This window comes from Nycticebus coucang, chromosome 6, assembly GCF_027406575.1.
Source record: "Nycticebus coucang isolate mNycCou1 chromosome 6, mNycCou1.pri, whole genome shotgun sequence".
NCBI lineage: Eukaryota > Metazoa > Chordata > Mammalia > Primates > Lorisidae > Nycticebus > Nycticebus coucang.
In genome coordinates this window covers 134,801,262-134,818,641 of record NC_069785.1, presented here as the reverse complement: position 1 = coordinate 134,818,641, position 17,380 = coordinate 134,801,262, and the positions used below count along the sequence as shown (strand labels likewise).

General features: G+C 38.5%; 1 protein-coding gene across 1 annotated transcript; it reads left to right on the top strand.

The window, feature by feature from the left end:
- The first annotated feature begins 7,342 nt into the window (after positions 1-7,342).
- Positions 7,343-8,438, top strand: LOC128588158 (olfactory receptor 2L13). Its single transcript, XM_053594816.1, has one exon. The coding sequence runs from the start codon at positions 7,497-7,499 to the stop codon at positions 8,433-8,435; it is 939 nt and encodes a 312-aa protein (XP_053450791.1). The 5' UTR covers positions 7,343-7,496; the 3' UTR covers positions 8,436-8,438.
- The last annotated feature ends 8,942 nt before the right edge of the window (positions 8,439-17,380 follow it).

Genomic DNA, 17,380 nt, shown 5'->3' with positions numbered 1-17,380 from the left:
ACTGAAGCCAAATGAAATTAAAATAATTTTCCTTCCAACTGCTTCAGGGAAGTAGTTGCCAAGACCAAGCACCTCTCTGAGACTGGGAGATTGCTCACTGCTGTGAGATCACCAAAGAAGCTACAGAGAGAATCAAAACTTAACATTATTGTTAACTGTGCATTAAATAAGCAAATAAATGGTAGTTCATAAAAGTAAAGGACACAGTCTATATCTCTGAATGGGCCTTTTAGAAATCTCTTTGGCCAGCTCATAAACTCCTCATGTTGGCCAAGCTTGCAGGACCAAGTGATTTCCATCTCTGATGAAATTACGCTTTTTTCCTATATGTTGCATAATCAAACACACTACTACCTCTTAAGTCCCAGTTTTCATCCTGAAAAAAAAAAAAAAAGCTATGGACAATGGAACAATAATAACATCATATAATTTTTAGATATATAGTTTATTTTGTGGGAGATAAATTTTGTAGGACTGTTCATTGGTATTGTTGGTCACAGCTAAGTAAAACTGGACATTTAGCTTTTCTACCATTTCTGCAAGTTAGGTATGTTTCTCCCTGTTCCTTTGAGTGTCTTCTAACTTTATTCTTTGTTATTCATGTAGAATTTATGTCTAAGATTATACTTTCAATTTCTGGCTTGTTGAAAATATTTCTCTAATAATCACTGTCTATTCTGCACAATAAACATAACAGCCTCTGTGAAAAATGAATAAAACTAGAAATAAATGACAAGAGAAACACTCAAAGCTACGCAAAGTCATCAAAATTAAATAACCTTCTGCTTAATGATTATTGTGTCAAGAACGGAATTAAGCTATAAATAAAAAGATTCTTTGAACTTAACAACAAAGGTGGTGCAAGCAATCAAAAAATATGAAACTCAGCGAAAGCACTCCTCAGGAGAAGATTTATATTCTTAAATGTCTGCATTAAAAATACAGAAATGTCAGAAATTCATAATCCAATATCACATCTCCAGTAACTAGAAAAAAATAGCAAACTAAACCCAAAACCAACAAAATAAAAGAAATATCAAAGTTTAGCAAAAACTAAACGAAAAGAAAAACAGAAAACTGTGTAGACAGTAGCAGGAAACTGTCCCAGGTGCTAGTTCTACTACAACTTAGGAGAGCCCCGGAGTGCTTCTTGCAACTCTCTAGTCCTTAGTTCTCTAATTTATGAAACTCAGAAATTTCTATAAGGACCTTAAAACATCTTTTATAACCCCTCCAATTATGTTCTGGATTAATGAACTGTATCTGTCTTTGGTCTAATTCTGAGTAGCAGCTGAATACAGCAGAGCTGACTGATTGATTTTCCCTAAGAATTGAATTGACATTCAAATCAGCAAAGTCAAATGAAATGACCGAGGTCATGTCCCACAGGGACTTGGACATTGGAGATCAATTAGAGGAGAAAGAGAAATACCTAAGGCTTGATGATGTAAGGTTGTGTATACAAAAGGTAACAGCTTATCCATTTGTCTTCATAAAGTAGAACGTGGGGAAATTAAGTGTTAAATGTCTTTTTTTTTTTTTTTAACTGGAATGAGGTAGTAAAAAAGGAAAATGTTTTAACTAAGCTACTTGTATGCAAACAGAAACATCTCACAGAGGAATGTGGGGCTGTTTTCTGATTTCAACATAAAGAGAATCACTAGCCATAGGAACAGTGAGAAACAAATGTTACAATGTGTATTTGGAAATTTTCTTCTCATGAATTTTGGCAGATAGGAGATTCTCATGTTAGAGAGTTTTGTTTGGTGCAGGACTTGTTGGTCAAGGATATGATCTTATTGCATAGCCTGACAGACTATGAGATATGAGACCACGGTTTGATATTTTAATAATTCAAGGACTACTAGCAGGAATTATTGTCATTATAAACCTACCTCTTACTCAAGAACTTCAGACAAGGTGAGTCACAGTCATATTTTTGGGTGGATTGATTTAGGTAAACTTTAACCCAGGGAGTTCTTGTGGAGATGCTGTTTTTCTATTATAAGAAAACTGCCACACAGAGAATAGTTTCATAAAAAACTAGAAAGCCAAGACTGCACTTAAAATTCTAAAGGCGTTAATGTGAACATGTTAGAGTTATGAAACGTGCAGGTCTTCAGTGGTGTGACCTTAAGATATTCAGTGGTTAGGAGACGGAGAGGACCGGGACATGAGCACATGCTGAGCACACAGAGCTCTCTCAGCTCCTCCCTCACCGATGTCCTGTGAAGTGGGTTAAATCAACTGACGCTCTGACAAACAATTTGCTTATTGGTCTTGTGATAATTGTCTATAAGGCTTTTAAAAGGTGTATAATACTTGTAACTTTTGCAAAATAAATTTGGGACTTTCCATTTTCTATCCTTACATATATTAGGTCCTATAAACTGAGGTTTTTCTTCTTTTAACTCTTCAAATTTCAGCAATGTATCTTTTAGGATGAGGAAAAAAGTTTTTTTGAGAAATATGAGCCCCTTTAAATTATCAGACCCACACAGGCATTTAAGTGACAGCCGGATGGGTGCAGTGGCTCACACCTGTAATCCTAGTGAAGGACCCAGTGATGCCATTTTGGGCTTTTCATCATTTCAGGCTTTTGTCCTCCATTTTAAAAGCAACCTGAAAATCCTTTGTTTCGTTTCTTAGTAAACCACACCCCTCCTTATCTCCCAGGATGCGTCCCTATCTCCCAGAGTGCGTCAGAACCCACCCACCCCCGTCCCCCCCGCCCCCAGGCTGTTGAGATTGGCGGGACCCTATCAGCCTTAAATTCTAGTGTCAGCATAAGAGATAACAGACCCAAAGGCCATGCTTTGTTTCCCACGCCCCTCACCCCATAACCACTGCATAAAAACCCCCACCGGTGACAAGCACAGCGCTCTCGGCCCCAGATGCATCTGAGAACACTGGCAGCCCTGGCTCGCACCTAAATAAATACCCTCGTGTGATTTGCATTGGTGTCTGGCTCTCTCGTATGGTCATTGGGGATTTCGATTCTCGGGTGTAACACTAGCACTCTGGGAGGCCGAGGTGGGTGGATTGCATGAGCTGAGGAGTTCCAGACCAGCTTGACCAAGAGTGCGGCCCCCATCTCTACTCAAAATAGAAAACCTAGCTGGGTGTGGTGGTGGGTACCTGTAGTCCCAGCTACTCAGGAGGCTGAGGGAAGAGAATCACCTGAGCCCAAGAGTTTGAGGTTGCTATGAGCTAGGAGGACATGGCACTATACCCAGGATAAAGACTCTGTTAGAGCCTCTGCCTCAAAAAGAATGAGATAGCAGTCACAGCTTACTCCCCCTTGAGCTAAGGCATTACCTCTAGCAGCTCATTGCTATGTAGTTCTAACATGGCTGAGGCCAAGCAGCCATAAATTAACCTAATATACTATTTGGGGGGCATTATAACTCATAATCAATAGTCCAATAATGTATAGCCAATCACTAACCAATGTTACTTATATTGAGAATACCTAAACTCAATTTTTGTAATTGTCCCCTCTCCTGATTTGTAAAAAAAATGCCTTGCCTTTGTTCTCTAGAGCACTTCAAGGTAACTTGAAAGTGTTTCTGGGCTATAGTTCTCACTCTTGGCCCAAATAAACTCTCTATATTAATTTTGTGTCAGTTTCTTTCTTTAGGTTAACAAGGGTGATCAAGGGAGACAGTAATCTCAGGCCCATTTTGCAGCCACAGGAAAACATTCTCCAAGTTATAATGTAAGCAAGAGGGTGGTCCTTTGTACAATGCTGTTGCAATAAAAAAGGTCCCATGCCCAATTAAGAGCAGGTGTCGATAAAAATAGACCTTAAGCTTCAACTTCAGTGTCCCATGCCCCAACAGCTTCAAGTGCCACATTTACTGAACTAACTATTCTCTTCCATAATATGCCAGCTTTCAATTTAACAAATAGAATAGTTATTTGTTAAATGATCAATCTTATGACACTCAGAACTCTGATCTGTACAGGAGAGAATCAAAATGCAAATGTGTTTCCCTTCAAAACAACTGGCCCATGGAATACACAAACTTGTGTAAACTTTGTATTACACAAATACACTGAACCTGCTTGTTCAGTGCTTGCTTTTGGAAACACATCTCTAGGAACCCTGCTGGTGCCTTTCTCCTCCTAAATCAAAACCTGGATTAACAAAGGAATGAAGAAAGTATCCCAACGGCTCTTCTAATTCCCAGGTCATATATACTAAAGACTAATTTTTTAACTGATTTGGCCACATTTTATCAGTAAGAATGATCATACTAATTTTATTCTAAGACAAATATTTGGTTCATTTCCTCAACTAGATGTGTTGAGAGCTTACTCTGCAATAGCGGGTATGTCAGGCAGGAGACATAGAACATTTCATTAGGTATCACCCTCTCCCCAAGTGAGTGACCAACTGTCAAGGATAATCTTCAAATGCTTTGATTCCCTCCTAACTCATGTCTTCCATTTACTCCTTCTCCTGAAACTCTCTAGTCACCTCTGTGACTAGATAAGATCCTGACACTCGGCCTGGCTACTCCTTTTTTTTTTTTTTTTTTGTAGAGACAGAGTCTCACTTTACTGCCCTCGGTAGAGTGCCGTGGCGTCACACGGCTCACAGCAACCTCCAGCTCTTAGGCTTATGTGATTCTCTTGCCTCAGCCTCCCGAGCAGCTGGGACTACAGGCGCCGGCCACAACGCCCGGCTACTGGCTACTCCTCTTATCCAGAACCAATTCTGAGTCCTACACAAATGTCATGCATCCTGTGCTTAAAAAATGCTCCTCTCTTTACTAATGTCCTTATAAACTAAATAGGCTTTAACTCTAGGGATTTCCACTTACCTGTTCACTCTGAGTAGAATGTTTTTTTAACTGTATCTGCTCAAATATTATCTCCATATCCTGGCTTTTACGAGGGCTCTTATCCAACTGTCTCACTGTCCATTTATTTTTCTTGTCACTACAAAGTGTCAGATTGTATGTATCAGATTGAAGTTTTTTGGTCTATTGTCTGTATCACCCGCTATATTTTAACTGCAAATTGCAGAATCCATGTTTTAATCCCCACAGTACCTAGCAGCACTGCCATTACACAGAAGCTTAATGAACTTTTTAAGGGAACGAATGTATCATAATAATGGTAATCACAGGTTTTATCTTTATCTGTTAGGTCATTGGTTTTTATTTCTAAAATGTTATAAGCAGCAGAGGATGCCTCTGATCCTATCTCACATCCATACCAAACATATTGTGCACCTGTCATGTTGCTGACTTTACTCTTAATTGTTAGTGTTTATCAATTAGATAACTATAAAATGCATTCTCATTTTCCTGTGACAAGATCCCTTTCACAATTTTATTCATGTTTACCAGGTTATGTGAAATAAGTTAATTTTAAGTTACTAAATGTGATTAATTACAAAAAATTGCTGTTCTTACTATTGAAAAATAAGTAACCCAAGATGACTACCCTAATACGTATGCTGGAAAGAATGTTGCATCAGTGTTTCCCTCAAAGAAAAGACCATACATGAAACAGAAAATATTGTAACAAGGCAAAGTAAGTAAAAATGTCAAACATATATTGGAAATACAAGAAATACCATAATCACCACTGATGCATGCTTGGGAAACTGAGAGCAAGAAAAAGTAAATTTCCAGAATTGAGGTGACTTAAGAAAAAAAGAGAAGCTATAAAGATTTGAGTTACAAATAATAATCTTCCCAAGGCCCTGGCACAAAAAGCTAGAAATTTTTTTCTAAAAAATAGGATTTATTCTTTTTTTCTTTTGATTTATGTATCTTATTAATATTAAATTGTAGTTTTGTTGTTTTATTAATTAAATTGAAAGACCTATATAAGCTGTAAGTCAAGATTGTCTTTCTGCTCACACCTGCTGTTCTAGTTGAACAAGTTTGCAGGTCCTCGACTCTGCTACAAGATTACATGACCTGGAAATTAGAAGAGCCTCTTGGGATACCTTCTTCATACAAACTAAAATGCAGGGGGAAAAAACATCCTCTCTAATCTCCTATGCTTCCACCTCCTCTAAAATATGGAATTAGGCTTAATCATTTATAGATGAGGAACAACTGCACAATTTGAAATAAATGAGGCATTGTACACATAGTAAGGCATTTCCCCAACAATTTTTAAACTTGGGATTTTGAAACAGTAGAACCTCTGTAAGTTGACCACCCAAAATATTGTAACAAACTGATCAACATAAAGAACTAGGCCTGCTGTACTGATATGTACATGTGGTGCATATTTGTTCCATGAACATTAGATCAACTTGATCTAATGTAGGGAAGTGGCCAACTATGTGAAAGTTCTACCGTAACTAGTAATTTGAAGTTTCCAAACAGGCTCATAATCTGATCTAATCACTAACTGTATTTGACAAAATTATTTTTCACATCTATGAAAACTACTTCTGGTATTTGAAAAATGAAAGTATGAATGATTAAATTTACATAATTTGTGTTTTAGAATATATAAAAATAAAATAATGTGAAGAACAGTTTACATAATTTATAGCATCTCTAAGATGCTGACCTACAGCAAGAGGATATCTGAGTATACATGCTTATAGAGAGGAGACACACCCACATGTTGTGATCTCCATTCCCTTGTTGTAATTCCATTACTGTACTAATTACTGCTCACAGCTCCAGAAAATAGAATGAAAAAAAGTAAATTCATATTAGTAATCTGTGACCTTTATTATCTGAAATTTACTTATATAAGGGAAATTGTATGTGAAAATTTATACATTTGATTTTGACATCTATAGCACTTTAGAAAATAGAAACGTTATTATGGAAGATAAAAATTCAAATATTTTGTATTTACGGTGGATCTTGTAGGACAAACGATATATTACAGCTCAAGGACAGTGACTTTGAATGGTGACTCTTAGGAAAAGCATAACAGTGCCTTTAAAGAACATGAGAGGCAGAGTGTCAAGCAGAGAATTAAGATTAAGGTTAATCTGGTGAGAGGCAGTTGGGAAGGGACAACCAGAAATTAAGGATGCGGAAGAGGGCTGGTGACTGAGGTCTGATGATTTAAGCATACAGAAGGTGTCCAAGTCACACGTGCCAGTTTCCCATGTAAATGTGCCCTGTTCGACTGAGACATTAGGGAGTGCAGGGAGTCCTGCCTTCCTCAGTCCCTGTGACTTGTTGGTGACTCATGAGTGGTGTGTCTAGACTGGAGACACTGGGAAGGAATGCCTTAGGTATCTCACTTACCTTTGCTGCCTATGGAGCTAGACTTATATCTAAGACTTGCTGAGATGCTTACTAAGCACAATTGGAAAGGGAGCATTTATTACAGACGTTTTAGTTGACTCAACAGAACATGCAGTTTTGGAGGGAAAAATAATTTATGCTACATATAATAAAGTGAATTCCATTTTATCTTCCTGCTCTGTTTCATTTCATGATTTGTGCTTTGTTTTTGTGTTTATTTTTCTTTCAAGGAAGTCCAAGCAGTAAGTTTTCATGGAGAAATGGAATCACACTTCAAGTGATTTCATTTTGTTGGGGTTGTTTCCCCCAAATCAAACTGGCCTTCTTCTCTTGTTTCTTATCATTCTTGTATTCTTCCTCGCCTCAGTGGGCAACTCATCCATGATTCACCTCATTCGCATAGATCCCCGTCTACACACACCAATGTACTTTCTGCTCAGCCAGCTCTCCCTCATGGACCTGATGTACATCTCTACTACTGTACCCAAGATGGCATTTGACTTCCTCTCTGGCCAGAAAGGCATCTCCTTCCTGGGATGTGGCATTCAAAGTTTCTTCTTCCTGACCATGGCATGTTCTGAAGGCTTACTCCTGGCCTCCATGGCCTACGACCGTTACATGGCCATCTGCCATCCTCTCCATTATTCCATCCACATGAGTAAAAGTATGTGTGTGAGGATGATCGTAGGATCTTGGACATTGGGGTCCATGAACTCCTTGGCGCACACAGTCTATGCCCTTCATATTCCCTACTGTATGTCTAGGGCTATTGATCACTTCTTCTGTGATGTACCAGCCATGTTGCCTCTTGCCTGTATGGACACTTGGGTCTATGAGTACATGGTTTTTGTGAGCACAACCCTCTTTCTCCTTCTTCCTTTCCTTGGTATCACTGCTTCCTATGGTCGGGTGCTATTTGCTGTCTACCATATGCGCTCAAAGGAAGGAAGAAACAAAGCCTTTGCCACCTGTTCGACACATTTGACTGTAGTGACCTTTTACTACGCACCTTTTGTCTACACCTATCTTCGGCCCAGAAATCTCCGCTCACCAGCAGAAGATAAAATCCTGGCAGTCTTCTATACCATCCTCACTCCCATGCTCAATCCCATTATCTACAGCCTGAGAAACAAGGAAGTCCTGGGAGCCATGATAAGAGTGTGTGGGACATTCTCTTCGCTGAAAGAATAATTATAATTGTCCCTACTTCTTTTTTTTTTTTTTTTTATTGTTGGGGATTCATTGAGGGTACAATAAGCCAGGTTACACTGATTGCAATTGTTAGGTAAAGTTCCTCTTGAAATCATGTCTTGCCCCCTTAAAGTGTGACACACACCAAGGCCCCACCCCCCTCCTTCCATCCCTCTTTCTGCTTTTTTACATGTTTATTTAGGACATCTTAGAAGAGAGTTGTCCAATAGAAATATAATTCAAAATTCTCCAGTAGACACATTTAACCAGTAAAATTAACTTGAATACAACCACAAGACTCCTGGAAGACATCAAAAAATACAGTAATGTCTCAGGATATAAAATCAATGTTCACATGTGTTATTGGCACATATTGTATATGACAATAACAGCCAAGATGAGAGGCTAATTAAGGACACAACTCCCTTTACCACAGTGTCAAAGAAAACGAAATATCTAGGAATATACCTCACGAAAGAGGTATTCTATTTTCTATAAAGAAAATTACAAAACCCTAAGAAAAGAAATAGCACAGGATATTAACAAATGGAAAAATATACCATGCTCATGGCTGGGAAGAATCAACATTGTTAAAATGTCTGTATTTCCCAAAACAATCTACAGATTCAATGCCATTCCTATTAAAATACAACAACGTATTTTCAAGACTTGGAAAGACTTATTTCATTTTGTATGGAACCAGAAAAAAACCCATATAGCTAAGGCAGTTCTTAGTAATAAAAACAAACCTGAGGGCATCAGCATACCGGACTTTAGACTGTACTACGAGGCCATAGTGGTCAAAACAGCATGGTACTGGCACAAAAATAGAGACACAAACATTTAGAATTGAATAGAAAACCAGGAAATGAAATGTAAATGTAATGAAAATGAAATGTAAATGTAAATGAAATCTTACAACCACCTAATCTTTGATAAACCAAACAAGAACATACACAGGTGGAAAAAATCCCTATTCAGTAAATGGTGCTGGGAGAACTGGATATCCACATGTAAAAGACTGAAACTGGACGCGTGCCTTTCTCCACTCACAAAAATTGATTCAGTAATAGGAAAGAAGAAGGTTAATATCATAAAATGTCCACTTCTGTAATTGCCCTACTTTTATTCCCAGCTTCTGTAAAAATATTACATTCAATAATAAGCATATGGGGAATTGTGGGATGATGGCTGACTGGAAGCAACTTTCGCCAGAGGCTCATGTCCAAAGGGAGAGACATCGGACTAAAGTGAATAGAAGCTGAAAGAAAGGAGCTCCACACTGAGAGGACTGCATGAAGTATACCTCACCCTAGCTGTATCAAGCAACAGAAACAAGAAAGTAGAAGAAAAACAACAGGTATGAGCCCAGCTCCCCCAGAGGACGGGAGACCCCTGCCCCCTATCAGGAGCTCTGCGGTGTGTGACAGCCAGCGAACTGGGTTTAAAAGTCTCCTCACCTTATCCCAAGGGACAGCAGTTGTTAAGTCCCAGTCCTCCTTCATTACTGAGGTCGCACTACTGAGACTAGGCCTTATTCTCTCCTCAACAAAAGACCAAATATTTTTCCTGCAATCCTGAGCACCCAGATTGCTCTTCTCCTACCCAAGTTGCTGGACGGACTGGCCCCCTGTAGAGCACGGAGTGTTTGACACTCACTGGGAAGCTCAGAAAGTCTGCAGGCTGCCACGCTGCAGCGTGAGAACAGTAGCACAGCAGTCCAAGTTTTTGTGGGGAGAGGGTGAACTACCCACCTCCACCTCCTCAGGAATTCTCATACAGCTCTGTTTTCTGCCCTTCAGGACAACTTCTGAGCTCCATTGGGGGTTGGGTACAGTGGATAAAGGACTTTGACTTGTGACTGAACTTTGGACCTGCCCCCAATGCCAGGCACAGGTCTCTGAGCTTGATTGGGCAGGCGGGTATCTAAGTAACTTTGGACTGAACTTTGGACCTCTGGCCTCTATCAGGCAAGGCTTTCTGAGCTCGACTGAGGGGGGCAGGGCTGGAGTTTAAGTGACTTTGGACTGAACTTTGGATCTCTGGTCTCCACCAGACAGGGCTCTCTGAACTCAACTGGGTGGGTGGAGCTGGGTTTAAGTGACTTTGAACTGAACTTCGTTTTTTTTTGTTTGTTTGTTTTTTGAGACGGAGTCTATGTCACCCTCAGTACAGTGCTGTAGCATCACAGCTCACAGCAACCTGAAACTCTTGGGCTCAAGCAATTCTCATGCCTCAGCCTCCCAAGTAGCTGGGACTACAGATGCCCGCCACAACACCCAGCTATTTTTTATTTTTGTTGCAGTTGTCATTGTTGTTTTAGCTGGCCTGGACTGGGTTCGAACCTGCAAGCCTGGGTGTATGTGGCTGGCACGGTAACTACTGTTCTAAAGGCACTCAGGCCTGAATTGAACTTTGGATTAGCACTCTCCACCATGTTAAGTCTCTCTGAACACAACTGGATGGATGGGGCCAGGGTTTAAGTGGCTTTGCACTGAACTTTGGAATAACATTCTCCACTGGTGGAGGCTCTCTGACCTCAACTGGATGGGTTGTGCCTGATGCCTGAGTGACTCTTATCTGAACTTTAGAACTGTATCCGCTGTGCTGGGTGGCAGCACCCTGAACTTAACTGGGCAAGCAGCCCAATTCCTGAGCAACTTAGTCTGAGCTCTGGGCCTACCTTGTCCACAGAGCTGCAGCCCTCAGTGCATGGTTGGATGGATGATGCCCTGTGCATAAACATCTCTCCTAAACTCTGGGCTAGCACTGTTAGGTCAGCAGCCTTGTGAGCTTGATATGGTGGGCGGAACCAGCAATAGCGGCACAACATTAATTGGAACTCTGGGCTAGTACTGCCTACTGATTCTTGTTCCCCTGGAGACACCGTCTGGGGCTGCAGATTCACCACTTGTCTGCCATTATTAGTGAAGCAGTGGCATTGCAACAGTGAAGAGTAGACTCATCAGGGACAACCTATCAACTCAACTAAAAAAGTATAATTAATTTATTAAACAAAGAAGAAGAAGCTGAATCTCCTGAATCATGAGGAGAATCAGCTGAAGAAATCTGGCAACATGAAAATCAGAGCAGATAAACACCTGCAAGGGATGTCAAAGAAAATACAACAGAGAATTCCATCTACAAAGAAACTTGAAATGTCAGAAATAGAATTTAGAATATGAATATCAAATAAGATAATTGGAATGGAGGAAAAGGTAGAAGCAGAGAATCAAAAAACAGTTCAGAAGCTGTCTTAAGAAATTAATGAATTGAAAGACAAAGTCACCAAGGATATGGACATAATAAGGAAAGATATAGCAGAGCTTAAGAAATTGAAAAAGGTATTTGAGGAGCTTCAAAATACAGTAGGGTCCCTCAGAAATAGAGTTGAGTAGTATAAATAAAGAATCTCAGATAACGAAGACAAGACTTTTCAACTATCCCAAGCATTCAAAGAGCCAGAAGAATGGAGAACAAGAAATAGAATAGTCCCTGAGAGAGTTATGGGATCATTCCAAGAAATCATACATCCAAATTATAAGGATTCCTGAAGGAGAAGAGGATGGTCCCAAAGGTGCAAATTCTCTGTTCCAAGACATTATGGCAGAGAATTAACAAAATATTGCAAGAGACACAGAAATTCAGATAGGAGATAGTTACAGAACTCCATATGACTCCATCCAAACAAAGCATCTCCTACACACATTGTAATTAATTTTGCCAATGTTAATATGAAGAAGAAACTTCTGCGAGCAGCCAACCTTAATAAAAGTATTACTTACACAAGGAAAAGTATCAGGATGACTGCAGATCTTTCAGTCAAAACTCTCCAAGCCAGAAAAAGATAGTAGTCATCAACTTTCAACCTTCTTAAACAAAATAATTCCCAGACCAGGCTCCTATCCCATGCTAAACTGAGTTTCATTTGTGTTGGAGAAATCAAATATTTCACTGAAATTTACATGCTAAAGAAATTTGCCATGACTCAACTAGCTCTACAGTAAATAACTCAGACCCATTCTTCATAACACCACCAAAGTAACCTACCCAGAAACTAAAGAACAAATCCTACCTTCCACAATGGTGAGAGGCATAAAATTAAGCTCTGGACTTCTGAAAAAGAAGATGATCAAAATTCTGCCACATCTATCAATTGTCTCAATTAATATGACTCATTTGAACTCGTCTTTAAAGAGGCATAGGCTGGCCAACTGGATACAAAAACTCAGGCCAGATATATGTTGCCTACAAGAAACTTACCTTACCTCAAAAGATAAATAAAGACTCAGGGTGAAGGGATGGACAATGATATTCCAGGCAAATGCAAAGCAAAAGAAAGCTGGGGTTGCAATTTTGGTTGCAGATACAATTGAATTCAAACCAACAACAGTAATGAAAGACAAAGATAAACACTACATACTGGTCAAGGGAAACACACAACATGAAGAGATTTCAATAGTTAATATCTATGCACTCTATCTGAATGCTCCTCGATATATAAAACAAACCATAATTGATCTGAATGATGTATCTTCCCACACTGCAATAGTTGGAGATTTTAACACCCCATTGGCAGTAATGGACAGCTCCTCCAAGCAGAAACTAAACAAAAAAATAATGAACTTAAACAAGACAATAGAGCAAATGGAATTAACAGATATTTATAGAACACTTCATCCTAACAAAACTGAATACATATTCTTCTCAGCAGACCATGGATCATCTTCCAAAATTGATTATATCTTAGGTCACAAGGCTAACCTCAAAAAATTCAAAAGAATAGAAATTATCCCCTGTATCTTCTCAGACCATCAGGGAATAAAAGTTGAACTCAACAGCAAAAGAAATCTTCATACTCAAATAAAATCATGGACACTAAATAACCTTATGCCAAATGATAGCTGGGTCATAGATGAGATCAAGAAGGAGATCATTAGATTTTTGGAACAAGATGACAAAGAAGCCACAAGCTACCAAGACCTGTGGGATACCGCAAAGGCAGTCCTTAGAGGGAAATTTATAGCATCAGATGCCTTTATCAAGAAAACAGAAAGAGAGCAAGTCAGTAACCTAATGGGCCATCTCAAGCAACTAAAAAAGAAAGAACACTCTAATCTCAAACCCAGCAGAGAAAAGTAGTAACCCAATTAGAGCAGAATTAAATGAAATTGAAAACAAAAGAATTACTTAGAAGATCACAGAAACAAAAAATTGGTTCTTTGAAAAGATTAATAAAATTGATAAACCCTAGACTAGACTAACCAGAAACAGAAAGATCTCTAATAACTACAGTCCGAATGATAAAGGGGAAATAAAAATAGATGCCACAAAAATATAAAAGATTATCAACAATTGCTACAAAAAACTCTATTCCCAGAAATATGAAAATGTAAAGGAGATGGACCAATATCTGGCAGCACAGTACCCTTCCAAAACTCAGCCAGAAAGGTTTAGAAATCTTGACTACACCTATATCAAGTACTGAAATAGTATCAATTATACAAAATCTCCCTAAAAAGAAAAGCCCTGGCCCATATGGTTTCACACCAGAATTCTATCAAGCCTTCAAAGAGGAACTATTCCTATAATACATATACTTTTCCAAAATACAGGGAAAGAAGGAATCCTCCCAACACATTCAATGAAGCAAATATCACCCTGATCCCCAAACCAGAAAAGGACTCAACAAAAAAAGTAAACTACAGACCATTATCACTAGTAAATATCCATGCAAAAAATATTCAACAAAATATTAGCAAACAGAATACAACACCACATTAAAAAGGTTATACACCATGATTGAGTGGGATTTATCCAAGAGACACAAGGTTGGTTCAACATATGCAAACCTATAAATATAATACACCACATAAATAGAATCAAAAACAAAGACCATATGATTCTTTCAATTGATGCAGAAAAGGCTTTTGACAATATCCAGCATCACTTCATGATAAAAAACACTCAAGAAAATAGGCTTAGAAGGAACATTCCTTAAGCTGATACAGCAGTGGTTCTCAACCTTCCTAATGCTGCAATCCTTTAATACTGTTTCTCATGGGTGACCCCCAACCATAAAATTATTTTCATACATCTATATTTGTATGTGGTGTATGTGATGGTTTTAGGTAACCCTGTGAAAGGGTCATTTGACCCCCAAAGGGGTTGCAACCCACAGGTTGAGAACCACTGTGATAGAGGCTATCTATAGCAAACCCACAGCCAATATCTCATTGAATGGAGTAAAACTGAAAGCATTTTGACTCAAATCTGGAAACATACAAGGATGCCCACTGTCTCCACCACTATTTAACATAGCATTCGAAGTCCTAGCCATTGCAATCAGGCAACAGAAGGTGATGAATGGAATCCAAATGGGGAAAGAGGAGGTCAAACTCTCCCTCTTTGCACATGACATGATCCTATACCTGGGAAAACCCAGGGACAAAACTACAAAGCTCTTAGAATTGATCAAGGAATACAGCAAAGTCTCAGGTTACAAAATCAATACCCATAAATCAGTAGCCTTCATATATGCCAACAATTGTCAAGCCAAGAATAAAATCAAAGACTCTATTCCTTTTGCAATAGCACCAAAGAAGATGAAATATCTGGGAATGTATCTAACAAAAGACATGAAAGATCTCTATAAAGAGAATTATGAAACTTTGAGAAAGGAGGTAGCAGAAGATGTCAACAAATGGAAGAACATACCGTACCACGCTCATGCCTGGGAAGAATCAACATTGTAAAAATGTCCATGCTACCCAAAGCAATCTATAGATTTAATGCAATCTCCATCAAAGCACCAGTACTAACTTGAACGAATAGTACTTTGATTCTATTATATACTATGGAACCAGAAAAAAAACTGAATAGCAAATACAGTTCTTAGAAATAAAAACAAATCTGGAGGCATCATGTTGCCAGATTTCAGGTTATATCACAAGGCTATTGTGATCAAAACAGCATGCTACTGGCACAAAAATAGAGACATAGGTCTATGGAAGAGCATAGAGCATCTATGGATGAACCCAGCCACATATTATCGTTTAATCTTTAATAAGCCTAACGAAAACGTGCAATGGGGAACAGAATCCTTATTTAACAAATGGTGCTGGGACAACTGGTTATCCACATATAGAAGATTGAAACTGGACCTGCACTTCTCACCATTGACAAAAATTGATTCTCATTAGATAAAAAATTTTAATCTAAGACATAGAACAATAAAAATTCTAGAAGAGAATGTGGGGAAAATGCTTGAAGATATTGGCCTGGGAAAAAACTTTATGAGGAAGACCCCCATAGCAATTGCAGCAGCACCAAAAATAAATAACTGGGACTTGACCAAGCTAAAAACTATTTGCACAGCTAAGAGTACCACAGACAGAGCTAACAGACAGCCTTCAGAATTGGAGAAGATTTTTGCAAGTTATGAATCTGACAAAGGCCTGATAACTAGAATCTACAGAGAACTCAAATTAAACAATATGAAAAGTACAAATAACCATCTCTATGAGTGGGCAAAAGATGTGAACAGAAACTTCTCCAAGGATGACAAATGAAACAACAAATGCTCATCATCTTTACTTATCAGAGAAATGCAAATCAAAACCACATCATAAAGTCACAAAATACCAGATTCTGTCATGGATGTGGAGAGAAGGGAATGCTTCTATACTGCTGGTGGGACTGTAAACTAATAAAGCCTTTTCGGAGAGAAGCATGGAAAATCCTCAAAGATCTAAAAGACCTTCCATTTGATCCTGCAATTTCATTACTAGGTATCTACCCAGAAGACCAAAAATCATTTTGGTCTTTGTGGTGTAAATGTCACAATGACATTTACACCACAATGTTTATTGCAGCTCAATTCATAATTGCGAAGTTGTGGAATCAATCCAAATGTTCATCAACCCATGAATGTATCAACAAACAATGGTATATATATCCCATACAATATTATTCAGCCATTAAAAAAGATGGAGACTTTACATCTTTTGCATTTACCTGGATGGAGTTGAAATGCATTCTCCATACTAATATGGCACCAATATATAAGCAAATACATGCTCATACGAACAATAAAAACACAAATATAGTCCAATATGGGGATAGATGGAGGCAGGAGGGGGAAGGATGTAAGGAGGTGGACATTGGCAGAAGAAGGGTGGGCATGGGGGGGGGTCTCACCTAATGTGCACATTGTATAGTACGTCCCCTGAGTGAGGGGCTCTTTTACAAATGGAACCTTACCCTGAGAAATGAGAACAATGTAACCTAAAAATTTGTACCTCCACATTAATTTGAAATAAAAAACAAATTTTTAAAAAAAGAGTAGATGAGGGTTCCTTTCCTTCATGTCATCACCAGCATTTATTTTTTGTCTTTTTGTTAATAGCTATTTGAACGAGGATAAGATGTTATCTCATGGAAGCTTTTATTGACATTTTTTGCTGAAGATTAGTGATGTTGACTATTATTTCCTTATCTATTGATCATTTGCATGTCTTCTTTTGAGAAATGTTTGTTTGGATGCTTGCCTACTTTTTAATGAAATCTTTTGTTTTTTTCTCTTCAGGTGTTTTTCTTGCATATTCTGCATATTAGTCTTTTGTCAGATCAGTAATTTGCATATATTTTCTGCCACACACACACACACATATACATATGATACATAGGAGATATATGATGGAATATTATTTAGCCTTAAAGTGGAATACAATCCTGTCATATGTGGCAACATGGAAAAACCTCAAGGATGTTAAATCAAGTGAAATAAAGCAGGCACAGAATGACAACTGCCACACGATCCCATTCATATGTCAAATCTAATGAAATTGATCTCATATAACTACAAAGCAGAATAGTCATTATCAGAAGCTGGGTAGGGTAAGGAGGAGAGAAAATGGAAAGAGGTTTCCTAATAGTTATACAAT